Source organism: Pimephales promelas, chromosome 14 (assembly GCF_988280905.1).
Source record: "Pimephales promelas chromosome 14, fPimPro1.hap1.1, whole genome shotgun sequence".
Taxonomy (NCBI): Eukaryota; Metazoa; Chordata; class Actinopteri; order Cypriniformes; family Leuciscidae; genus Pimephales; species Pimephales promelas.
The window spans coordinates 35992681-36018806 of NC_142782.1; the positions used below are offsets into that span (position 1 = coordinate 35992681).

Sequence of the window (26126 nt, forward strand, 5' to 3'; positions counted from 1 at the left end):
GTCTGATATGTATGCTCCACAGAAGATGCATGTTATGATTTTTAAGCAGATGTGAAGTTGTGGTGTTTTTGTGGCGCCACTTATTGGCAGAACAGGCACAATGTCCTGGTGCTTATCATTCCCATGCTCTTTTGCTTCGTGCGCTAAAGGCTCATGTGTGTGCTGTGTGTTATTCTGTCCCAAGCTGTGCCAAAGACTCCTGTGCTGTTACTGGTTTAGTTCATGGTGAATTTGAAGCTGCTTCTGTGAAATTTGAAATCATAATTTCTGGCATGGCAAATATGTGGTTATATATGAGGTTGTGTTTAACTCGTACTATAGTTTATGATGAGACTGCTTTAGTGAAAGTTAAATTAATCCTCATGTTGATCCAAACCCGTATGACTTTCGTCCTTCTGTGGAAGGAGATGTTCAGCAGATGATGATCATCCACTGTATCTTTATTACCTTTATTTTTGAACCAGGAGAATCTCGTTGAGAAATCACTCTCTCTTCTCGCAGAGAGACCAGGTCAAGGCGGCCGCAGAGTTTCACTCGAAAGAATCACAAAATGACAGTATCACAATTCACACATTCAAGAACTAAATATATAGTAGCAAATCAAGAATCAAAACAAGTGTCCTTTGAAACGTTGTGTAAGAAACGTTTAAAAATGCATCTAGATTAAGTGCATTTTGCAATTTCATTCCAAGCCTGAGGAGCGTAAGAAAAAGCAGCTTGGCAATATTTCCTCAATTCCTTTAAACGTGAAATTAGACGTGTTCATCTCAGCACTCTCAGACATTTACACCCATTAAAACATTTACACTTAGTTTCAGTCCTCTTTATTAATACTAAGTCGAATGATTAACAGATTAGTCCATGAGCCTCTAATACTCCTGAGTCATGCATAAATGTGTGCTCATGTAAAAAAAAAGAAGAGAGATTACTAATGACAATGAATTGATATGTCTGATTTATGACATGAAGATAATGTCCATGAAAATAATTCTTGAGTAAAGTAAAGTGACCAGGACTCTGCGGGGCTAGTCGTCACACGGCTCTGTGGCGCGGCACGAATAACCCTCGTCCAGCGTCAGCGCGTCAGGGTCAGGACTCGCGCTCCAGCACCGCCCGCCTCTGAACACGAGCAGGCCTCCATCGCTGCGGGCCACGGCCGCGTCCGGACCCCAGGGCAGGCCGGCGACGAGCTGCGACACGGGTCTGGGCCGGAGCAGGAGTTTGCCGGACCGCAGTTCATCCCACAGCCAGTAATCCGACCCCTAAAGATCAACAGACGAGCACTAATTAGGCTTGTTCACAGAACGACTCGGACTGCCAGAACAGGCTCTCCGTCACCTTGATGAAGACGAGCGCTCGCCGGCTGCTGAGGAAGAACGCCGCGTGTATGTCGGCGGGAATGCGGAGTCGTTTCGGGTATCCGTGGTCCAGTTTAAAGCCAGAGTATCTCCACACTTTATCTCCTGTGGCAATCAGGTACAACTGGTTGTTATTATTATTAATAGTAAATGCAACATAGACACCTCAGAACTGTTCTATATTGAAAGTACATGTTTTTATTTCTACTTTATATTTCCAAATGTATTTCTGTCTCAGCAGATCTCATTGAATTCAACACTGTGTTGGTTTACACGTCACCTTTAAGGAAATAGGACTTGTTGGTTCTTTGTGAGTGAGCGGCTGCGTTGATGTTGGCGGGCAGCTCTTTCCACAGGGCACTGATCCGAACGGGAGTGCCGTAGCCGGAGTCCGAGACGGTCCACACGTACTGACCTCTGAAAGCAGACGTCTTGTGGAGAGGTCCTTCAGAGAGGAGAGAGAGCACAGGGACGTGAGGTCGAACGGCCCGCCTCGGGTGTTGGACGGGTCAGAGATGTTCTGTTACCCAGCATGAGGGCGTCCAGCGGCGCGGAGCAGGGGTCCGGCACAGACGGAGCAGCGGATGGTCTTTCCACAGGTTTTCCTGTCACAGGTGATATAAATACGCTTTCGTCTGTGGTTAAGCTTCAGTGGAAACACGAGTCCGTGTTCTTACCGTACAGAGTCTGGATTCCACGGATGTCGTCATGGTGCAGTCTGAAGCCGTCCCGATAGCCCGTGTACACCGGACTCATGAGTGCGCTGTGGAACTGGGAGTGGCCCAGTCCGAGGGCGTGGCCTATCTCATGGGCGGCGACGATGCGCAAGTTTGTTCCGTAACTCCGCCCCTCCGTCCACACCTCATCGGCATCGAAGTGAACCGCGCCAGACTCCGGGCCCTCGGCGTGACCCAAAACCTGCCCTGAACCCCCAGAGCAACAGATGCGCATCCGCACACGCTCAACGAACAGACACGTTTCCACATCATCCATCCATTAGACAAGATTTTTCTGATTGTCATTTCAAACCCTAACATCTAACGTTTACTGTAAATGTGTAAAAGAGTGTCACCTGGTCCGTCAAAGGGAACGGGGCATCCCTGGCCTCTTCTGTGGAAGGAGAGCTGGATGTCCGCGTGACCTCTGTTGACCTCTCGGAAGTGCAGCTGAGAGACGGCGCTCCAGTAGTTGAAGGCGGACCGAAGCGCTGCTCGAGTCCGAGGCCGGCCCAGAGGAAGAGGATGGTTGTAGATGCGATATGTCAGTCTCTTCTTACGCCAGTGACCTGTGAACACACTAGGCTTACAGCGGGCACCTTTTCCTTCTTCTTTTAGTCACGTTTACACACAGTGTTGGCAAGGTGACGGTTGTTTTCAAAAACGTGCTCTGAGAACTCTGTAAGTTTGCGTTCTCAGGCCACCGAAACACTGTGGTCGTGTACATGAACGCATTAAAGGTGTCCTGGTGTCAGTGTAAACGCTGTTGTGTAAGCGGCTCCTAAATTAATAACTGAGGATCTTTACAACAGAAATGAATCAATCAGAAACTCGCTTTAACTGGACAGTGATTTTCCTTCTAGATCTGCTGTAAAGCCAAAACAATCTTTGTTGCATTATTTTCCTGTTATCTCTGTAAAGCTGCTGTGAAACACTCTGTTGTTAAAAGCGCTAAATTAATAAAGATTTGACTTTGGAAATGCAATAGGTTATATTACAAGTTACCCTATTTTAAACGTAGTGTAACTATTTCAGTTACTTTATTAAAGTAATGCATTTACATTTGATTACTTTTCTAAATTTCGTTGAAACGTTTTCAACTGTTAATCATTTTCAACAACATCTAATCCAGGGTTAGGGTTAGGGTTAGCTGTAGCCGTACCGCAGCGCTAACAGTCTCCAGATCCTGTTTTCTTGGAGATCAATCTGAGGGTAAATACAGACTTCTGGATGGAATTATTTTTATGTTCCAGCACTGAAACACATTTTCATCACTCGCCATGGTGGCAAATCTCGGACAGGTTGTAGTCGAATGCTTTCAGTGGTAATGTGGGTCGATGTAATTGGCAGACGTGTTGCGATGCAAATAGGAACAACAGAACCAATCAAAAGACCGAGACGCACCCAGGAGCCGATACTCCAGCGCGGTGAAGCCGTCTGTCAGCCCGCAGCGCGCCACTCTCATCATGGCCAGCGTCGGCCCGTCCAGCCGACCCGTCGCCCGCAACCCCGTCACCGTCTGGAAGAGTCTGGAACAGGGTTAGTGTTTATGTGTCGGTCAGATGAGGAGGAGAGCGGGGTAAGCTGTGTCAGCCTGTTCCTCGTGGAAACTGCAGAATGTTTTTCATGTGGCAGAACAAGACTTTGGAGCGGTTCGCTTCATCATTTACGTTCATCTTTTTGTTTGAAATGTAAACGGTCTACAGGCTGATGATGTCACAGACACTGTCTTCTCGTTTCAGTGGATATAGCACACATCCTGACACGGATTTAGGAGTTTGGGTTTTACCTCATCTAATTTCTTCTTCCCTGGAGGACAACATAGGTAAAAGTGGCACAGCTTACCCCTCTCACGTGCGTGTGTGTGTGTGTGTGTGTGATACCTAAGAGCCTCATTCATTTGCTGTGTTTGAAGCCCCTGATGAGCTGCGCTGGATGAGGAAGATAAATAACCGTATCGCTTCAGATAGACCTGACAGACAGGAAAACAAGCTCTTGTACAACTCTTCAGAATAATTACAGAACTGTAATGCAAAGACAGACGAGTTCCTTCTTACCGTCGCCTCCGTCAGCGGCGCTGGACCCAGAGCGACACACACCGACCCGAGAGACAGCAGCAACACAAGGACTCGCATCTCTGCTACCGTGTGTTCGTCTGCTGTCTGCGACTCTCGACTGCTCTGGGCGTGTGTGTGTGTGTGTGAGAGAGAGGGAGTGTAGAGAGAGAGAGAGGGAGTGTGTGTGTGTGTGTGAGAGAGAGGGAGTGTGTGTGTGTGTGTGTGTGTGTGTGTGAGAGAGAGAGAGGGAGTGTGTGTGTGTGTGTGAGCGCTTTTTACAACACAGAGCAGCTTTATAGAGATAAGGAGAATAATGCACCAGTTCCAGTAGGAAACGGCTTCACAGTCCAGCTTTAGTCAGTTCAGTGATGTTCATTTCTGTTGTAAAAAAGTTATTAATTTAGTTCATTTATACCTGCTCTGGAGTAATTGTGATGTCATCGTCCAGCTCAGTTCAGTTCTCATGTAATAGTGTCGATGCAGGAGATCAATATTAGTGTTGAATATTAAATGTTCTCAACTAAACAGCCAATGGCGACAGTGAAGGAACCGAAACTCCATCAGGGACAGAATGGAGAGAAACCAGAACCCCCTGGACACGAGCGAACAGATTATTATTTAACTCTCACCTCAACTCAACTTTATTTATATTGCACCACTAAAAAACAACAGTATTTGACCAAGCATTTGATCGTTAGCATTTAACACCAAGTACAACATTGATTACAAAAAACAAAAAGACAGACCAGACCAGATACAGCATGTATCAACTACAATTATAAGCCAAAGAAAAAACACTATCATGCGTTGTGGTCGTGTCTAGGCGCAGGTCCTCCATTAGCGACTAACGTTAGCGTCGACACCGGTCTTCTTATGATGTCACGAGTACATCAGGTGTTCCCGGTTCTGGCTGACCTAATCTATGCAGCCTAGTGAGTGTCTTTAGTGTGTGAGAGGGTGAGTGTGTGTGTGAGTGTGTGTGAGTGTGGAGGTTTGGTCTAAAATATTTACGGTCTTCTAGAATGATGTGATGCTGTGCAGAACAAACCAGCTTGTTTCACATTCCCAGAATGCTCTGCGGTCTGAATGTTTCCATTCACCTGCCTCTACATCTGGTGCAGCCGTCAGTGTCTCGTCACGTTAGCAAACAGATCACGAGTACAAATGACGCCTCATTTTGTGCTAAAATCTGTAGGAATATATTCATGAGCAGATCCGAGTCTGTTATGATGTCTATAAACGGCACAAACAAGCCGATCCTCGTGAGAGTTGGGCTTGAGCAACAGGGAGTGACATGAAGACAAGTTTATAATTACCACGAGCTCCGCAGACACGGGTCCGCTGGAGGATTGATGTGTGTTTTTGAGTCGTAAAACATTCTGCTCATAACAAGCCTCCCGATGCGTCTCTTTTTCCAAAACACTCCAGTAATTCTCTTGTGTATTTTGTTACATTCTTGAAACATGTTTGTGTGAGTTTGATGTTCAGAGTCAGTGTAAGTCAGTCATTAGACACTGGCATTTCACCACATGTTTTGTTTGTTTGAGCAGGGTCAGGTCAACTTCTGTCTCAGCCAATCACGTGGGTTAGGGGCGGGGCTTCCTGTTTGACTGACCAATGACAGATGGAGTGTTTGGGTAAACCTGTTAGAATCACCTGTTCAGTGTCTGACGGAAACGCCACACTGCAGCTTTAAGAACAGTGCCCTGGATCCGACCTCGTCATGCAGTTCGCTCTGAGTTTTCTCTGTTGTGTGTCAGCTGACTAACGGCAGACAGGAGACGTCTTTAAAGTGGTCATTATTTTCAGCGCTCGTGAGCTGAAACACTTCAGCTTTAACCAGCGCTGAACATTCGAGATCACTCGATCAGTTCTGCTCCTCCTTCATCAAACACATCAGCACTGCACAATCTTCATCTAAATAATACTTGTAATACAAAAAATTGTCTAGTAGGTGATGGGTCACGGTCAGTCGTTCATCTGACCAATTCCTTCAAGGGGGATTTATTGTCTGTCCCAAATCTCAGATATACGTAATGACTTCACGACTGCTAAACACGTATGTTCCATTCAGTATGAGTGTATCTGGATGTACTACATTCCCCATGTGGTCATGATCATGTGACCTGCACATCAGTTGCGTCGCGAACGCTCTCCTGTGGCCTCATGGGACAGCAACGAGCCCCTCGGACACACTGAATCCTGCGGGAAGCAGAAGCTCAAACGGGGACTCTTCTTCTGTCTCATACTGTTTTGGCCAACTATATAATGGGGAAGGCTGTGGTTTCAGACACAGCCTGTGCTCATGAATCAGTGAATCGTTCAGTCATGAGGAAACACTGAGTCGCTCAGAGAATCTCCAGTTCTGTTGCAGGTTGGATTTAATCTATTTTTGCAAAAACAGACAATATTGACTACTGTCTAAAATTGAACTCACATTAACTTGTTTATTGAACTGTTGTATAAAATATCACATTTGATAATCTGTAAAAACAGCAGGCTTGCTCGTGTGATTTCACACACAAACCCATCTTCGTTCCCGCAGTAAAAGCGTTTACGTCCGCTTCACGATCCCCATATTATCGCAGACAGGGACACGGAACAGGAAGTTTGTTATGCTATGTTTAATATAACACAATTCTACACATTGTTATTTCATGCAGTTATGCACTACAGTGGTAAAAAAATTGACATCATGATGAGATTCAGTCCATCAGTCAGTGAGGCTCATTGGTAACTAGCGTTAGCTCCCGCGGCTCCGGATGAAACCATTAGCGCTCCTGCAGGATCTGCGGAGAGAGTCCGGAGAGTCTCCATGATGTATAAAACACAAGAATGAAGCGGTTACAGCTCTGACTGACACACACACACACACAGTTGATTGACAGCCTCATAAGTCCGCCCCCAGCAGCTGTAGCTCCGCCCGTAAGGCCTGGCTCCGCCCCAGTTTGTCGAGCTGCTCGCGGGTCGGACTGCTCAGTTCCCCGGACCGGATCTTGAGCTGGAGCTCCTCCACCTGACGCAGCTTCTTACGCAGGCTCTTGATCTTCTTGGCTCTCTCCGTGGGGTCCGAGGCTTCGGGTTCTGGTTTCACCCGCTCCTCCTCCTCCGTGATCTTCATCGCCTGCATCTCCTCGCTCACGGCCCGCTCCTCCTCCTCCTCCTCCTCCTCCTCGGGCCGGGTCTGGATCTGCTGCTTGCGCTTCTCCTTGCGCTTCATGTTGCGTTTGGCGGTTCTGGAGAGTCCGTCGCTGTGCTTCTCGAGCGCCGGCTCCGGGTTCATGCCCGGCGGAAGGTCCGGTTTACTCTTGAAGAACTTCACGTACTTGTTCTCGTATCTGAGGAAACAGAGAGACTCGTGAGCGACTGGCGGTTCGTGATGTCAGCGCTTGCATCACTACTGTGTGTTCGACGCAAGGGATTGTGGGTCGAGCGCTTACACCGGCACCTCCTCCTGCGGGACGTAGCCGTCCTTCACTCGCCGCGGTTTCCTCCAGGAGCCGTCAGGACGCTGCGTAGCGGCGATATACTTACCTGGAACACACACACACACACACACACACAAACACAATAATACATACACAGTCAGACACAACACACAGACAATAACAGACACATGCACACACACACACACATTCGCACACACAACACACAGACAATAACAGACACATGCACACACACACAGAGAGAGAAACACACACGCCGAGACTCAGTATTTGAAAGCTCTTTGATTTCTCTGAATCTAAAGACATTATGACGTGCACTGTTTACTTTTTACTGAAATTACCTCCATAAAGTATTCAATAATTATAACAAATAATGCTTTTAAACACTACACTAAATAATATAAATGATCATCGTCATTTATTCTAGATATTCTCTGTATTGTTATTGTGAGCATCGCCGCGGAATGTAGAAATACAGCAGAAGATTCGGACGCTTCATTCGTGCGGCGATCAGCGCGAGACACACACACACACACACACACACACACACACACACACTCTCACACACACGGGCGACACCGCGCATTGTCAGTAGCTTGCATGGCGATGGGAATATATGACTATCTACTGAGAAATGTGTGTTTGTGAAATGCTTTACCAGATTCATCTGTCACATAGGGGGTCGCCATCTTTAACAAAGACTGACTTCCGTTTCCGATATAGATCACAACATCCGGGAGGTGGCGCTAATGATCCTAGAGGTGAAGACCATTGACAATAAGAAAAGCATTTTCTATTTTTTATTTAAGCAACATACATTTTGTACAAATACAAATATTAAACATTACACAGACAGACATAATTCGCATTCGTTAATAAGCAATAAGCATTCGTTTGTTTGTAAGAAACGCACATTTAATGAACAACATGATATCTAGCCACTTATAAATGTAATATGTTATAGTACAATACTTTTACACAAAAACATTGTTTTTAAAAGGTCTTAACCTGATTCTTAAAGTTTCCCAAATTCTCAAGTTTAAAGCTCAACGTTGGCAAATGTGAAATTATTAGCTACCACATGAATGTCCTATAATAACGGCATATAGCTAATATTCCGATCGAGCGTCAAATATTTAGGCATAAACATTTCTAAGGACGAGTTGATGATGGAAAACGAAATGTCTGGAATAGATGGAAGGAATGCAAAGGGATTTGTATTGTTTGGAAGGATTTATTTAACTAAAATATAGCCTAACGTCTTTCTTTATATCCTGCATTTTGTCTCTTTATTTCTAATTAAGACCATTAATCAAATGAATTACAATTTTATGGAGAAAACGTGTGCACTATAAAGAGAGATCAAGTTAAGTACAAGATTATGAAAATGGTGTTTACAAGCCTTAGGTTTAACCGTGTGACTGGAAGTAAAGGTTTGTCAAATGGTTTGACATTTTCTTAACAAATGAAACTTAAAAAAAAAAAAAATTGGGTGGAATTGATTTCCTACTGTTTCCAGCCAATCCAACGATCTTCCTTTACCCAGCAGATTTAGTTATAATGGGAACTATAAAACCCCGATCGGCTGGAGGCGCTCCTCACTTTAATATTCATATTTAATATTCAACTTCTTAATTTATGGGTGGAAGAGACTTCTGTACTAAATATGATTTGCAATTTTGAGCGTGTTTTAAATGCCATTCCAATAAGTTTTAAAAAAGATACAGAAGTTATTCACCGTTATAATAACTTCTTATTATACCTTCTGCCAACATGCCGCGGATGATTCATACGTAAATAAAGAAGAAACGATAATTTTCTGAATCCAAAAGAGCCTTTGTTTGTAATGACTTCACATCATTGTAATGAAAATAAAAAGGCCCAGGATTTTGTTGGAATAATAACCCCTTCTTTGCTTATTTTTCCTTATAATCTGTATACTAATACATCATACATGTAATTTTCTTTATATTTTGATATATTCCAAGTTTAATCCTTGTTTATCTGTATTTATCAATGCCATTAATGTACATTTTGTTTTTATTCTTGGTGTTCAATAAAGAAAAACATTTCCTCAGTCTCCTGTAAGAAGTACGAGTGCAGTTTGTTCTATAATATAGATTACAGTTTACAGATTACTCGTCATGATGTTTGTAAGAGTCTTCTCCTAAAGGCTCTTCAGCTCATTCTCGTTTACTCTACAGGGTTCATTGTCAACATGAACCTCCTGTTTGATCAATATTGAACTTTTAGTTTTAATGAACCTCGATGGCATTAGTAGCTCGGCCGCGCGCACGGATATAAACCAGGCCGGAAGTGACCGAGGGGCGCGCGCTGGCTGAGCGGAAGTGACGCATGAGCCGGCTGGAAGAAAAGACAGACGTTCGCACATAAGCGATCGCAGAAAAGTCCAATAAAGGAACACACACTGCATGTGTGTGCGCCACAGACTCCTGCAGGTCGTTCAGGTAAGGGTTTCTCCTCATCAGTCTCGCGATCGGACGCGTCTGTCGCCCGTCACGCAAAGCGAACGCGAACACCAGCTTTCACACGTTTAGAATGTAAATAGCAGCGAAACGGATCATTAAATCTTGTGTTTTCATCTGCTCGTCATTGATGTTTCTCTCGGTTAGCATACGGTAGCTCAGCGGCTAGCGGAGGCGTTGCTAAGATACTGCCACATATGCGTCGCGCGAGCCGCGATGGTGTTGATTATATGAATGCGCTCCTCGAATCCCGCGCGTTATTATAAACCCGTTCGATCTACTGAAGATTGACATTTAAATAGAGGGAGAATATTAGTTTTAGCATGACTACATCCAGATGTGTGATTAAAGGCCATCCGTGATGAGGGAACTTGAACATAAACTGAGTTTCAGAAGCTTCACTGAAGGATCCGCGTGCAGTGATTGTTTTGACACCTGTCAATCATCGGTCTCAGCTGTAGATGTGGCGTGTGCAGTGCCACGTCACCGCGCTTCCCGCCTCAGGGATCAGAGAGTGCGAATCTTCTGACTCGGTTTCCCCTGTTCCGCGGAACCGGATCCGGAATAATTCCCGCTCCCGGCTGGGAGACTGGTTGCGTCACAGATTCTGATGCTGGGCTTCACCTCTTTAGTAAACAGTGTTCGTGTTCCTCTGGGTGTAAATATAGCGCTGAATGCGGCCTCACCTGTTCGACGGCGCACAGGTGTGTGTGTGTGTGACGCACAGTCGGGTGTGTGTGTGTGTGTGACGCAGAGACGGAGAGTGTGTGCGTGTTTGCATAGTTTAAGTTTCTTTTTCCTGAGAAAGGGATTCTTATGGGTCTTGCGCTTTCAGAGAGAGTCTTCACTGCTTCACTGCTGTCGAAAGATAAAACACTGACCGCTGACCACAATCCACTCGAGGTTAAAGGTCTCGCGCTTTTACAATGACAGTAAGTTAGAGATGAAGGGTTAGAGATGAGGATGAGGAGTTTATCTTTCTTTGATTCAGAGATATAGAAAGCAACTCAAATCAGAGTCATCAGGATTATTTCCATTATTCTGTAATATTCGCATGTATTGTTGTAAGATGTTGTTTGTTGTTTGGAATACATGCAAAATTTTATGTTGGTGATATGAAATGGTTCTTCCTTCCGGTGTCTTCACTTTCTAGACTCTAACAACTGGATCACATTATTGGGTAATATTTTTATAAGTGTAAAATGTGCATTTATGTACAAATGTAGTTTTTTGTTACTAAGGGTTAGGCGACAGGTTCTCTGACGGATCACGGTTTCTCTTTTCATCGCTTCACTTCTGAGATTCTAGCAAATGCTAATACGAGATTTCAAGTGGAAACTTTAAACACAATGTCACTTGTTTAACTGCAGATTTTCTCTCCCTGTAGAATTGCAGCTGACTGAGGAACAGGAGGATGGCGAGGAAGAGCAGTTATAAAGGTGAGGTTATATGATTACTGGTTTAACGTTACAGAAGAGAGATATTATTGCGGTGGTTCTGAAGACAAAGTTTTGCAGCTGCTTTCAGTTCAACACACAGAGTTATAGAAATTCTACTCTATTTAAAAAAAACTGCACTGGTATCGGTCGATTCTCAATTTTTGGTATCGGATCGGTTCTGAAAAAGATGGTATCGGAGCATCCTTATTCATTTTTTACGGCACTCTAATACGCCTTATTCACGGCAGCGCCATCTTTGATTTTTAATGAGAATGAAAGCGAGGCTGTGAGGGATAGACTTGCATCTCTTCAATGGGCTGTACTGTTATTTAATATGTTTTCGGATTGTTCTGCTCATGAAACACTGGAAAAATATCTTTCCAAGAAATGTCAGTTGACAAAAAACTCCCGATCTGTAAGCTGTGGAAAATTGTAAGTAATCTAGCCGCTTTATTCAGCGTTTTACAGCGGATGCCATTGGAAACACGGTAAGACTATCCCTCACAGCCTCACTTTCATACCTGTCATGGCGCTGCTCTGAATAAGGTCTATAGCCTGCTTTGCCATGTTAGCCTGGCAACAGACAAGTGACCTACCCTGAGCGGTGACATCACTACACGCGTGTACCGCGCGCTTCAGAACGGTTGCTAATCGGGGTGGGAATCTCTAGGGTCCTCACGACTCGACTCGATTCGGGTTCAGAGGCCTGCGATGATAAAACGATTAATGATTCATCTTTCTCTATACAGTTTCTTTTTCCTCACTGTGTGACTACTTGGTACTTTTAAAGCAGGTACTATTAAATACAGCCGCGACCAACGATCACGTGCTAATCACGGGCTAGGGCCAAGGCGTAGGGCTACATAGCCCTTGAAACGAAGTTTGCGGAGGACCACAATTGAAAGAGAGGGGTAACAAAAGTGCCGCATCAAGTTTTATTATTATGGCTGAACGTCGAACTGTTAAGCAGTTAAGTATTATGACACTCGTGTTTTATGATACTTTTAATAAAATGTTGTTGAAGCGGTTTTAATTGTTATGTTTTTGTTTTGAATCGGTAGTAAACCGCTAGCAGCTATGTGCTATTTGCTGAGCAGAGCTATCTGATAATCCTTGATATGACACTTCATATTATTTTATTAACTTTGCGCCGCCATTAAATACAATGAAACATGCGTACCATTTGATCCGTAAGCAGTCGTATGCGTCTGAGAAACAACTTTCTTCTGTTATGTCTTTGACGGGTGGCAGCCAAGCGTGCAAAGAGAGAGCCCAGGCAATTAATAACACAACATGAGACGACGCATCTTCGTTTGTTTACCGGTATGTCAACGTCTCTGTTGACGGCTATAGCGACAAGGGAAGATGACGCTAACAGTGATCGAGTGGTGTCTCATTTCTCAGAGGAACGTTCTCATCCCGGTATCGAGGGGCAAGGGGAAGACGCAGATGAAGGGTTGGGGGTAAGACAGAGAAATGAGATTGGCCCTTAATGCAGAGGGTGCCGGTCGGGTCATGCGTGTGTGTGCGCACATCTGCACGCCACAGACTCTCCAAGCGCCTTTTGCCTTCCCTCAACATTACATTATCAATTAACAATTGAGAATAATATTGATTTTTTTGATATTTGTGGTTCGATTCAGAATCTGAGAATAAATGTTCCCCACCCCTAGTTGCTAACCCTGCTGAGGATTCTGGGCCGAGAACGGTTGGTCATCGTGCTGAACCAGGCTCAAGTGGAAGTGTAACTGGAGCCGTTCGGCCCGATGGCGATTACGGTTCGAACTCGCTTTGTGTGTCTTTGTGTAGGAACATTGCACTTTTCTATAGACCGCCCCTTTTCAGCGCTGCGCTCGTTGTCTTCTGACTTCCGGTCTGTATTTCCACAGTGATCTGGCATAGGTACGAATGAACTGCTCGTAAAAATTTTCCAGTTGGTTTAGCAGGTTGAGATCTGCTTACAATGCTCATGATAACTTTTGTTAACTCTACAATAAGTAAATCCACTAATTACTCCTCAGCGATGCCATAGAAATATACGGAAGGTCAAAGACAATATTCTGAAGATGACGGCGCCCAGGTTTCTCTGGTGCATAAGGTCTATAGGTTTTCACATTATTATATTTGAATGTTTACATAAAAATGAAGTCTGTACTTTGCAGCTTTACTTCTTTATAGATCTAGATGTCTCCATCATGGCCGTCGTCCTACTCGCCGATGATCTGAAGCATGTTTCTGTCTCAGTGCTTTTATTAGCTTTATCTTACTTTTGACTTTCTGTTGTTCGAGACCTGAGAACATTAAAGGCTGATAACATAATTTGTGCCTTTTGTTTATGGCTTTTATCATGGCTAGTGCGGTTTCGTTGCCTGCATTCAGAGTTCGAGCAGATGCGGGAGAAAGTGGTCATGTGACCCGCTGATTCGGGACTGCCGGATGCCCTTCAGATGAGGATGTTTGGAGTCTTTGGTAGAAACACAACTCGTGTCAAAGACTAGACTACCTTTGCACTCAACGAAACATTTCTTTACTACTTTCTGTGCAGTTTAGATGCTCTGTGTGCTGTCTCCAGTTTTGTTTTGCAAATGGAAACTTTTCGTTTCAATGACTTTGCAAATTCCTGGTGTGTGTGTGTGCGTGTGTGTGTGTGTGGCGTGGCTAAATGGAGTGAAACACACTGTAAACTGTAAGCCGCAGCATCTTTTGAACAGCCTTTGACCCGGTTAAAACGCACGTCACTGCAGTCCGGCTGCTTTATGGCTGCGTTTTCTAACCAGCTGTATGTCTTATCAGTTTCACCGTTCAAGGGCTTGGGAATTATTGCTTAAAGGGAAATCCACACACTGCAGCTTTAAAGATTCTTTGTGTAAATTGTAGGTCTGCCTTTTTGTAATTAACTTGAAAATCTGCACTGTAATAGTTACTGTACCAGTGAAACTGCAGTCATTTATCAGGTTGGTTATCTTGCAGATTGGCTGGGAGAGTTAGTGTGTGAGTTAAAAAAATCTAAAGTTTTTGGTGCTGAATAGGAAAAGGATCTCCCGCCTGCAGTCGATTTCGATATTCTAGGTATTATCAACGGGCCGGAGTTTGGAGATCGCAGTAGACGTGAAGGACTATAATGCGTTAAGAGCTCGCTCAAGTACTGGAGATAAACCATTTAGTTAATAGGCAGCCAATGCAGGGTTGACAGAACCGGGCTAATATGGTCAATCTTCCTGGTTCTGATATGAACTGGAGCGGCTGCGTTTTGGACTAGCTGTAGTTTCTTTATTAAGTGTGCAGGACAAACACCCAGTAGAGCAGTACAGTCATCTAGCCTTGATGTCACGAACGCATGAAGTCCGACCTGGACGACCCCTGTGGTCAGCGCAGTTGTCCTACCATGTAAAGATATTCAACAGGTTGGGTTTGTTGAACGATGTAAGGGAGAGATGTCAACATTTGCCGCTTTCTGACAAAGTTAGGGTTAGGGTTAGGGTTGTGCATTCGTTGGATCTTTGGTGTGATTGGCTGATTAATAAAAGTGTTGCATGTTTCCCAACTTCGCTGTGATGTGCAGGAGACTGATAAATATCTCTCCTTTGATCAACATGTAGAAGGACTGAAGCAATTCGTCCGTTACGTCAGTGAGGATTAGGGTTTGATGATTTGGGTCAGAGACCGAGGCGCTGAGGAAAAACACCAGATATTCTCCATTCATTTTTAACCAATAAAAATAAGAAATGATTGCAGCTTTCAAACAAGACTTTCTTCTTATTTTTATAGTTAATTTGAGGTCGTTTCTATGGCGTTATTTTAATGACAAATGTCGAGAGCGCACTATTGTAACGCGAGAGGGCATCCATGTAATGAATCTCCACTCGCAGAAGGGTTGTTCACTCGCGCACAAATCCGGACGTGCGATCGCAAATATACAGTGGTCTCATGGCTCCCGCTCAGGTGTGTGTGTGTGTGTGTGTGTGTGCTCAAACGTTGTGCTGTGCACTCGTGAATCTCTTGTTCTTTCTGCCACATGATTGGGGAGGCTTTAGTTCTGAAAGGTTGAGCGCCTCTGATCTACTCTATAAAGTGATATAGAAATAAACGTAACTTCACTTGAGTCCCGTAGAGCTTCTGCAAACAAGACTGCTTTACTATAATCGAACGCTTGCAGTTTTCTAAATTGTGTTGTATTTGATTGAGAGGAAAGCGTGCAGCTCATGTTCATCATGCCGGCGCTCTCAGCAGTGTAGGGCTGCTCCTGTATTTACTCCTAAACAAAGAACCTAAAAGAACTTCGCTGTGAGTATATCGGGTGCCTTCATGTACTCGTGTGAACTTGGCAGAAATGGAAGAATGGGATTGGATGTGATTTCAGCAGATACTTCACATTAAATGATTCTGACTCGGACGGATTCGGGACGTCCCTCGCTGGCTGTTCTCCTGACCTACATATTTTTGGGGGAAGCTTTAACCGAGATCCTCTGCCAAGACTCTCCACTGATGAAGTCAAGCTGCGACTCCAGCTGAACACGTGGAAATCTCTAAGAATGTTTCCTCCCCTCTTCTTCCTCCAGATGTGTCAGGAGTCGTGTTCGACACGCACTCAAAAATGGTGATGTCTCAAGGAGGATCTTTTGAGAAGATGAAAGAGAAGGTACTGATGGCTTCTTGTGTTTGTGTTGGGGACCGTTTTCTCAGAACGAGAGGCACTAATGGTTCTGAGTGAGCGGCCCCTGCCAGCCTGAAAATGAATGTGAGATTTGTTGGCTGTCATTTATGATGTTCTTCGTGTCCTTGTTTTTCTCTCTTTCCAACGAACCCGTCCGGCTGAACGTTTTTGCTCTTGTCAGATAAACGCTGTGCGAGCTGTGGTTCCCAATAAGAGCAATAATGAGATCGCTCTGGTGCTGCAGCACTTCGAGAACTGCGTGGATCGAGCGGTGCAGGCGTTTGTTGAAGGTACAAACACACACTCAATGCTAATGTTGCTCCGTTGGCCCTTTTCACATTTCCGGGTTTCTCAGAGGCAGAAGTCGTCATAGTTGGGTAAACTTCTATACTGATGACTGAGAGATTGCATTACCACTTAGTGAATACTGTTCCCATTTGTTCAAATAGCAATAGAAAAACTAAATGTGTTTTCACAACTTTCAGAAGAGGGGAAAAAGATGTAGAGTTTTACCGTCACCCCCACAGCCGCTGCATTAGAAACACACTCCCAGCAGCGTTAGCTAGTTTAGTTTTGTGCAATTTTTGTGATTTGATGCAGAGGTAATATAATACAGAGGTAGTATACTTCAAAGTATAGTTTTATTAATGGACATGCATATAAAAAAAATACACTAAATGGTTAAACACATCATAAGTCTGTGAAAAAAATTCCATTTAGTGTGATCTGAGACTCGTATGACTGCTCTCACTGCTGTGTGTGTGTGTGTGTGTGTGTGTGTGGCCGCTGTCAGGTAGTGCCGTGGAGATCCTGAAGGAGTGGAATACCACTGGGAAAAAGAAGGTGAGGAAATCATAATGTATCATGATCATGAAATTAACCTGTAAACAAACTGCAGTTTAACCCCTGTGTGTCCTTAAGGATGGTTGTCTGTTTTTATTTTTCCTTATTTTCCCTGTTAATTCCAAAAGCATAAATATTGTCAGAAGTATGTATTTTTATTGGAATTTACAATATTTCACCCTCATTTCATAAATCTGTTTTTCAGTAGGTACACAAAATATTTGCACTGTTGGATCTTAAGGACAAAAATGTCCCCATTGAAATCCATTAAAACTGCAAACAAAATCTTCAATCTAGGGTTAACTATAAAATAATTCAGTCTTTGTTAATAGGCTTTTTTTACAACTTTCATTTTTATTTAGTTTTCACATGTATATCAACAAAATAATACAGTAAGTAATACAAAGATCAAAATAACAATAGTAATTGTTAATTTTTTTTGAATCATTGCTAAACATTTACATTGCTAAACATTTTAGCCTGTTTTTGTATTTTTTTTCTTAATTATTATCAGGTAGGCCTATAAAGCAAATACTCACTTTTGTCCTGAGTCAGTTTGAGAATGTGTGTGTCAGACAGAGAATTTATACTGCTATCTGTCATCTGCAGCTTTACTGGCATCTAATGAAAAAAGTCAATATTTGTTTCTGTGACCAAACTATTTATTTTTTGGAACACAATTTTTTGGCTTTGGATTTCTGGAAGTTTTTGAGTTTAAAACGCTTTATATATATTTTTATATATATATATATATCAAAAGTCATAAACTAAGACCTTTTTTTTTTCATCAATAATCTGTCATGGGTGTTTTTGTCCTCTCTAAACCTCAGAGTAACTTAAAAAATGGACACAAAAGGGTTAAATGTGTTTGTGATGCAAGGTAGGATAAAGTTTAATCCTGCTGTTCTTGAGTGTCACATGCGTTTGCTCTGATTCACAGCCCAAGAAGAAGAAGAAGCCGAAAGCCCAGAGCGACGTTCCCGCAGACGCGACCCCAGCCGAATCTCCCCCAGACGCCGAGTGTCCGGAGGCTGTGAACGGCTTCCACGCCAACGGTTCTCCAGCAGCCGAGTGCGAGTCCCTGGACTCTCTGAGTGAGCAGCTGGACTGCGTTTCTCTGGACGCAGCGGAGCTCGACCCGGAGCCTGCCGTCCCGGAGGGTTCAGAGGCCACAGGTGCGTTCGCTGAGGTCATGTGATGCTCTTCTGTCTCCTGCTGGTGCTGACGGGGGTTCATCTCTGCAGGTGGAGAGGTCACGTCCTCTTCAAGCCCTGGCACCACTGACGGCCCGCGGCACAACCATCACGCTTTCCGTAGTAACAAGTCTCAGTCCAAGCCGGTTTCCAGCTCCCAGAATCCCTCGATGCCCGTTCCTTTCGAAGACGCTTGGCGAGGATCAGCTACCAAGAAGATCGCTGGTAATCTGTTTGTTATTTTAACTTTTACGTGACTGATTTGCTGTCGTTTGTCTCCCTGTCTGCTCTCAAAATAATCGGCGAATGAAAACCTGTGGGATGCTGAGGTCAAGTTCTTCCGGCCGTTTCACTGGCGGTTTAAGTCGTAGGTATAGGCGGAGGCTAACCCTAAGGAAGAGTAGCACAGCTCCACATCAGTCCACAGGCAACACATAAACCACAACCTCTACTGATCAAGTGTGGAAGTTTGGCAAAATTACAAACAAATAATCCTGTCATGTGACATTAAAATGGAGCCCAACGTGCATGTAAAATGAAAAGGGGCGTGAGAGACGTGAGCAGTGGCGAAATGTGACTGTTGTGCAGCTGAAGCATTGAGGTAATGTTAAAGCATTTATCATTTCATAAGCTATTAGAAGTGTTCAAACGAGTAAGTTTTACCTCATTTACGATTCGAACACTTTCACAAGAGATTGAAGTTTTATATTAACTCTAAAGGGATAGTTCTCACGAACAACAGCTTTAGTTAGGTCTCATTTTTATTTCATGAATTGTTGCAGGGAAAGTGTGTGTTTCATATCTCTGTTCTGTAGTGAAATGATGCCTCTGCTACACAAGCCTTACTATGGAAAAAGACCAATTTCTGGTTTGTATATATGACTTATAAATGGACACAAAGGCCTTTTGTTTTGGTTTTAAGAGCTAATGATCGATCATTGCAAAAATCGCCAGAATAGTCAACTGATCGTTCCAGTGATCGTAAGATTAGTTGATTATCAAAGTAATTAATTGCAGTCCTAACAGACGTGTGTTTGGAGGGCAGACGTACAGGTTAATGATCCTCTGTTCGGGTTAGCATTGGGAACTAGCATTTAAGGGTTTGTCGCATCTACTCGTTCTTTATTCAGTCCACGTTAGAACAATAGTGCAGTGATCATTGCTGAAATTACAAAAATGGAATAATGATGTCATCAGTCATGTGACACACTTTTTTTTTCATGTTCATCATCATGAAAATGAGGCTTTTAAAACTTCTTTTAAGAGACATACAGTAGTGCAAAGTATCCAAACGTTTGTTTAGACTGGTACAAAATGTTTAATTCTTGACGATGGCCAATAGCTGGTAGTTTTGTGGCTCATGTGTCACAAGCACACACACACACACACACACAGACACTCGAGTGAACACCGTACACTCTTCATGCTCGGAGTGACCGTAGCGATCCCTCATGTGTCGTGCTCTCTTAGTAAACGTTTGGTGTTTCGTCAGGGCCGAACGTGGATCGCTCCGTGAAGGACCTGCAGAGATGCGCGGCGTCACTGTCTCGCTACAGAGTCGTGGTGAAGGACGAAATGGACTTCTCCATCAAGAGAATGAAGCAGACGTTTGCTGAGCTGCAGAGCTGGTATCACACACACACACCGTAACACGCTCACACATGCTCTTAAAGGGATAGTTCACTTTGAAATTAACTTTTGATATGTTTTATCTTACCTCAACGGCATCCAAGATGTAGGTGTCTTTGTTTCCACAGTATTTTCAATTTTGATATTTTTCGGTCAAACCCTTGTTGTCTATCAGTCATACACTGGAGGCTAAAGGGGTCCACCCTCGGTTCACCTCAAAGAGCAGCATAGAGAACTCCAAATTAAACATGATTTAACGACTCGTGCATGTAAGTACACACTGATGGCCTAAGACACGAAACGAGCGATTTGTGTGAGAAAACCAACAGTATTTATATCGTTTTTAGGCCATCAATGTGTACTTACATTTACAAGTAATGGTACTAAGAAGCTCACGCATGCACCAACACACACACATGCACCAACACACACTAACACGCTCGTCTTCATCTGTATAGGCACTTATGCTCCTGTTTTCACTCTTCGCCCATCATCAAACATTATATCAAACTACTGAATGCACCTTGAACATATCATTTATTTATATTTGACTTGGAGTCATGTAATGAAGTAGGCCTATACGAGTTCTGCTAATGTCTTAAACTCTTAAAGGACAGATGCCATTAACCCCTGTATGTTACACTGCCCCCCCGTGACCAGCAGGTTTATGTCAAGCTTTAGCAAACAGACTCAGCATTTAGATGTGCGAATGATCTCAGGATACGCTTCTGAGCAGCGGATGCGAACCAGCAGTTCAAAATCAATTCAAGTGTTTAATCAGCATGGGATCTGTTTGTCTCTAATGTTCCTGTTCTCATTTCAGTCTCATGGATCGAGAGGTGGCGCTTCTCGGCGAGATGGACAAAGTCAAAGCAGAAGCCAGTGAGTAGAGTGACCGCACTGATAACTGTGTGTGTGTGTGTGTGTGTTAATAACTGTTAGGTAGGGCTGCATGATGGGTGTGTGTGTGGTTCCTAAATGCAATACAGTGGCGGTTCTACTTTGAATTACACCCAGGGCGAGACCCCTTTCGAGCAAAAAACCCAAAACAACAACCCAACAATAAAATCACATGCCGTCATTTGAAAAACACACTTAATAGAATCCAGTTATTTTGCTTGATTAATCTAAATTAGGGAGGAACTATTAGCGCATTGGTTACTGCCTTGAATTATATGCATGGCACACTTTTAGTTATGATTTGTAAAACTATACTTTGTCACGAAATGGACTTTTTAAAGGGTCAGAGAGATACTTATTTAGTAACACAATACTTAGGCTATCTCTTAAATAGTTTGAAACAGCTCTCATATTAACAACTATACAAACTGTTATAGACCTAAAATAGCTTTTGTAGCCCTATGTCACTCTTAAAATGTCAGAGAAAAGGACCGAACAAGAGATTATTTAGAAAATTGTACTTTGCATATAGGCTACTGTAAAAACACATAATTAAAGTTGATTTTAGTTGATCATTAGGAAAATTATTTTCATTTCATGAATATAGTGACAAATGAATCTTGTTCAAAAAGCCTAATACACAATGAAATCAATTGACCAAGTTAATAACATTAAAGATTTGTTTTAAAGGAGTGTCTTTTATGTTACCTACTAAACTTCCGCTTTAACACAAAAAAGGTTTTAAAAAAAGATAAACCTCATATTTCAGCATTTAAATAATCTCTATAATAATAATGAGTCAAAAAAGATACATTGCTGACATTTATAATGAACAGTAGCTTATCTTTTATTATTAATAGTTAAACTCGGCCCGATTTTCCCATGGCTGTCGTTGCTATTCAACCATGCACTGCGCTCTCCTCCACAACGACAGAGAAGGTTTAGTAGCGAATGTATTTCCACCAGAAAAACGCTTGCTGTAGCTCTGCTAAAAGATTTATTTACGGAGAAGAGAAAAACACCCAAGTGTTAGGGTGCACGTGCACTCCCATGCTGAAAAGTTTATGAGCGCGCTTCCCGTGCGCCTATTTGAAATAACGACCTCGATCGTCCATTAACTAATCAGGAGACCCCCTTGACATCGCTTCTGTGAACGGCTTCTTCTCAGCAAGCAGGGGCGCCATTGCCAATAATTGAATCGTAATGATGAAAAATAGAAAACCTTCGCGGCACAGAGGATTTTGTTTAACTGCTCGTGCCGCCCCCCCCATGTGACATGAAGAAATGCCGCCCTGGACTACTGCCGAGTCGCCCGTGCCTAAAACCGCCACTGACGCAATAAATCCATTTTGATGAATTTGTGTGAATTTTTTTTTTCAAAGTTTCACACAGAATTTGTAGGTTATAATAACAATAAAAAATTCAATCCAGTTTTGATTTTCAAAGATTTATTAATTTTTTTTTCAAAATGCAATTAACCAAAATAAATTCAAAATAAAATTATTTTTATATACATTGAATTTGTTGTCTTGTGCTTACTATAAATCCATTGTATTAATAAAACAATATTTGGTAAGGGTACATAAATTAATATATAAATTAATGCATGAATTATGTTCACAATTATTGTTGATAATTGTATTATTTTTATTAAATAATCCTATTTTTCGTAATGTTTTTATTTTGTATTTTATTGCATTGCTTGTTTAATTGTATGTCTTATTATGTTTCTATATTTGTGATGCGCTTCGAGATACTTTTTAAAGGCGCTATATAAAATAAAGTTTATTATTATTCATTCATGCATTAATATCTCATGAATCATGAGGAACTAACACACGTTCAACGTTTTTCATTCATGACTTCATGGATGAACACCTTAATTAAAACATTAACTAAGATGAGTACATCATCATGAATTATGATTTACGCATGATCTTTACATCTGCATATCTGTTGTCTTGGGACGTGGCCGACTCGCGGCTGAACTTTTTTGACGGCGATCAGCTGTAAAATGGCTTGGTCCTGCTCGGTTCGTTGACTTTGAATAAAACAATTGAAAGTTTTTCAAAAGATCCCCTGGGGTCAGCGTGACGGAAGTGTGGTGCTGTCGTGTGAGAACAAGCAACAGCCGGCATTTATCCTCCTCCTCCCGAGTGCCTCGTCTTCTTAATCTCCTCACGTAAATGATTCGATTTCGATGCCTTGCGTTTCTTACCCGCCACAGGAACCATCGCAGGTTCATCAATGCCGTCAAAATTATTCTTTTTTTTGTTTGTTTGTTGATCTAAAAATTGGGGTTGTAACGATACACAACGTTTCGGTTTTCCCACAGTTTTGACGTCTCGGTTCAGTTCGGTTTAGAAAGCTAAATTTTTTTTATTTTTATTTTTATAGTGGTTTAATGAAAAAAAATGTCTCTGTCTTTAAATTAATTCAATTACAATAAAATGTTTCACAAGGATAAAAAAAAAATCTGCTAATGCTGTAAACTATGTAGGGAGCCGCACATTACTATGACATTAAAGGTTGTAGCCTAGACTTTTAACCTAAATTCAGATGCTATTTATTTTTTAGATGTAATAATCAACACATTGTATGAAAACATGTAAACTGAACATAAGGCAGTTTTTGCATTAACTTGTTTTTACTCTAATATGTTATTGAAATATAATAATTTACACAGTTTTCATTTTCATGAAAGATATTTTAAACATAGGGCCTACATTAAATAATCATTAGATATCATTAACAGGTTAAAGTATAATATATAGGCTAACATAGTGCATTTATTTAGTGCAAGAGTTCATTATAGGAACCAAAGTTGTGGACATTGAATCACTTGGCTGCTGACTGAGGTAAATATAATGCTAGTGACAAGCTAAAGCTATGCGGTTTTATTGACGTCTTTCCGCTGCTGAAACACTGAGCGATTATACGAGTTATGAAGTCTTTCAGTGAGTATACTGTATCTTTCCACACGCCTTCAGGTGTCCATTCTGTGACTGAGGAAGAGATGATCGCGCGCGCCGCGCTGCCGCTTGACATGAGGAGCCTATAGGCTTACAGCGATCCGTCACGCCACATCAAAGAGCGCCAAAACGCCGTTTATTGTTTTAATTTCGTGATCAAATAGAATTGGAACGCTTACACCTTGCTTATTATTGAAAGTAACAAAACACGGAGCTTGTTATTTGGTGTTAATGGTGGTTGGGCTACAAAACTGAATTTGTTGTGTACTGTACACCTACAGTAAGACATGAGGTCCATTGAGCCGGGCTGGGCGAGGCCGGGGTAGCAAGGGGCGGGGCGGGGCGGGGCGTGTTCGGTTCGCAATGACATTATTACGATTCGAATCGTGAGTTCAGTATCGCGGTTTTTTGGTTCAGTTCAAATATTGTTACACCCCTACTAAAAATACAAAACAGATAAGAAAACGTAGGAAGCCGGGTGGATTTAAAGCGCTGCCGTTACTGTTTACTTTGCGTGGAACGGTGCGTTGTGATTCTTTGAGCGGATGTATCGCATTTTGCAAAGAAGGTAGACTGGCGTTTGTCGCGGTTTGTAAAGAAAGGGAGAAAATATAACATAATAACAGGATGGATATCGCATTTTATGTAAAATTAAACATTGACTTTTCAATACTGACCAGATACTATACAGATTTTTGGAGTAACTAAATTTTTTTTAAAAATGGTGTTTATCGTGTTTTGGAACCAAACTCTTCATATATAGCATTGAAATGTGATGTCAGTTAGGGATTATAATAATAATAATGCATTTTATTTCTAACACCGAAATGCTCAAAGACCCGTTGACTTTAATTGATCACAAGAACACAATCCTGCGATTGGCTCAAACACACACGCGTGTTCTCGATGTTCCCGTAGTTTGAGTCAGCAGCAGTGTTTGTGCGAGATCCCTGTGTGTTCAGTGAGGATGATCACGTGTGTGTGTGTGTGTGTGTGTGACAGTGGCGATTCTGGACGGGCGTCAGAAGAGAGCAGAGGCGCTGAAGAGACTGGCTGACCAATCAGCATCACTGACTGAAGAACAGTTGACTGAACTACGAGCTGACATTAAGGTCAACACACACACTGTTAAAGTTTAAAACATTACAAACATCTCTTTTCTTAGCACTTGCCTCAAGTCTCTCTCTCTCTCTCTCTCTCTCTCCAGCACTTTGTCAGTGAGCGCAAGTATGACGAGGATCTTGGGAAAGCTGTGAAATTTTCCCATGATCTGGAGCCTCTGAAGTGCAGCATCATGGCGTTCGGATCAGGTGCGGGCGGGAACGGGACTGTGTTCTCCATATAAATGAACATGTGAAGAGTTGGCGTGTGTTGACGTGTGTTGATGTTTGTGCAGTGTATCATCCTCAGACGAGCTACTCCAGCCGTTCTCGCTGTAGCTCCTCCTCTTCCGTCACAAGCTCAGTTCCTGTCCAAGCTCCGCCCCCCTCTGAGCCTCAGGCCCCCTCGTACACGGGCCGCCCCGGTGGACCCCACAAACAGGTGAGGCGCCGCACATGCTCATTTATTCCCGCTGTCATGTGCTCTTTCTGATCTGGCACATGTCTCTCTCTCTCTGCTGTGCAGATTTTCCAGGGCAACAGGCGCTACATTCACGGTTACCAGGGAAACCAGCGTTATAATGGAAACACCCATCCTGAGCGAAACCCTGGCCGAAGCAACTACCGTAACCAGGGAGAGCGCAGTTACCAGAGTGACATCACATCCCAGCCGGCCAATAGGGCGAGACCCCAGAGTGACCTCAGATCCCAGCCAGCCAATAGTGTGCGAGGCTCCGCCCACTCCTCAGGCTATCGCTCTGATCGCCCCGCCCACAACGGGCTACCACAGAGGCAACCGCGGACGCCCTGCCCATGATGCGCGCACACACACACACACACACACACACACACACACACACACACATCGGTCTGATGAAGAGAAATATCAAGTTTACATCTGAGTTGAGCTGCGGCCGACTCCTGCTCTTCATGCTTCTCTCGCTCCTCTTCTCCTCCTGTCTGTCTGAGCTGCTCACACTCGAGTCCGTGTTCGTCTCAGTAGTTCCTGTGAGTGTTTCTCGTGGGCTTCCTCGTTCATGTCGTCCGTGTCGAGGAAAGAGTTTTCGGCACGTTTGTTATTCACACACCAGATGATCAACACTAAGATGGCAGGCTGAGTTTGTCCCGAAGCTCGTTTAGTGGGCTGAGCGTAGATTGGGCCAGTTAGAGTTAGAGATGTTAGTCCACAATGACGCTCTCACGATACACCTCACACACACACGCACACACGCACACACACACACGCGCACACACACACACAAACATCTGCTCCTCCTCCTCTCACACACACACATCTGCTCCTCCTCCTCTCACACACACACACACACACACA

General features: G+C 43.2%; 3 protein-coding genes across 5 annotated transcripts; 1 reads left to right on the forward strand and 2 right to left on the reverse strand.

Annotated features, from left to right (window-relative positions):
* Positions 1 to 759: 759 nt before the first annotated feature.
* LOC120475519 (matrix metalloproteinase-19) lies at positions 760 to 4275 on the reverse strand. The gene is made up of 9 exons (XM_039666236.2): positions 4132 to 4275; positions 3958 to 4046; positions 3479 to 3603; positions 2431 to 2643; positions 2036 to 2281; positions 1886 to 1963; positions 1639 to 1803; positions 1339 to 1463; positions 760 to 1262 (listed from the first exon to the last, which is right to left on the reverse strand). The coding sequence occupies exons 1-9, from the start codon at positions 4207 to 4209 to the stop codon at positions 1026 to 1028; spliced, it is 1356 nt and encodes a 451-aa protein (XP_039522170.2). The 5' UTR covers positions 4210 to 4275; the 3' UTR covers positions 760 to 1025.
* A 2278-nt stretch (positions 4276 to 6553) lies between these two features.
* Positions 6554 to 8341, reverse strand: pym1 (PYM homolog 1, exon junction complex associated factor). Its single transcript, XM_039666242.2, has 3 exons — positions 8236 to 8341; positions 7572 to 7665; positions 6554 to 7469 (listed from the first exon to the last, which is right to left on the reverse strand). The coding sequence occupies exons 1-3, from the start codon at positions 8264 to 8266 to the stop codon at positions 7022 to 7024; spliced, it is 573 nt and encodes a 190-aa protein (XP_039522176.2). The 5' UTR covers positions 8267 to 8341; the 3' UTR covers positions 6554 to 7021.
* Positions 8342 to 9909: 1568 nt separating this feature from the next.
* Positions 9910 to 25752, forward strand: spats2 (spermatogenesis associated serine rich 2). 3 transcript variants are annotated; one of them, XM_039666237.2, is made up of 13 exons: positions 9910 to 10045; positions 11451 to 11502; positions 16062 to 16141; positions 16338 to 16446; positions 16950 to 16999; positions 17940 to 18174; positions 18244 to 18417; positions 19685 to 19820; positions 20645 to 20703; positions 24696 to 24805; positions 24901 to 25003; positions 25090 to 25235; positions 25320 to 25752. In XM_039666237.2, the coding sequence occupies exons 2-13, from the start codon at positions 11478 to 11480 to the stop codon at positions 25608 to 25610; spliced, it is 1518 nt and encodes a 505-aa protein (XP_039522171.2). In that variant the 5' UTR covers positions 9910 to 10045; positions 11451 to 11477; the 3' UTR covers positions 25611 to 25752. The 3 variants fall into 3 exon arrangements, with proteins under 3 accessions (XP_039522171.2, XP_039522174.2, XP_039522173.2); XM_039666240.2 differs by lacking the exon at positions 9910 to 10045 and adding an exon at positions 10635 to 10767; XM_039666239.2 differs by lacking the exon at positions 9910 to 10045 and adding an exon at positions 10871 to 10995.
* The last annotated feature ends 374 nt before the right edge of the window (positions 25753 to 26126 follow it).

Coding starts and splice junctions, on each gene's coding strand:
- LOC120475519 (XM_039666236.2), bottom strand. CDS start 4,209: ATGCGAGTCCTTGTGTTGCTGCTGTCTCTCGGGTCGGTGTGTGTCGCT. Junction 3,604..3,957: donor CAAATGAATGAGGCTCTTAG/GTATCACACACA, acceptor ACCCTGTTCCAG/ACTCTTCCAGACGGTGACGG. Junction 2,282..2,430: donor CGTTCCCTTTGACGGACCAG/GTGACACTCTTT, acceptor CTGGGGGTTCAG/GGCAGGTTTTGGGTCACGCC.
- pym1 (XM_039666242.2), bottom strand. CDS start 8,266: ATGGCGACCCCCTATGTGACAGATGAATCTG. Junction 7,666..8,235: donor CTATGTGACAGATGAATCTG/GTAAAGCATTTC, acceptor TGTGTGTTCCAG/GTAAGTATATCGCCGCTACG. Junction 7,470..7,571: donor CCGCAGGAGGAGGTGCCGGT/GTAAGCGCTCGA, acceptor CTGTTTCCTCAG/ATACGAGAACAAGTACGTGA.
- spats2 (XM_039666237.2), top strand. CDS start 11,478: ATGGCGAGGAAGAGCAGTTATAAAG. Junction 24,806..24,900: donor AACTACGAGCTGACATTAAG/GTCAACACACAC, acceptor CTCTCTCTCCAG/CACTTTGTCAGTGAGCGCAA. Junction 25,004..25,089: donor CATCATGGCGTTCGGATCAG/GTGCGGGCGGGA, acceptor ATGTTTGTGCAG/TGTATCATCCTCAGACGAGC.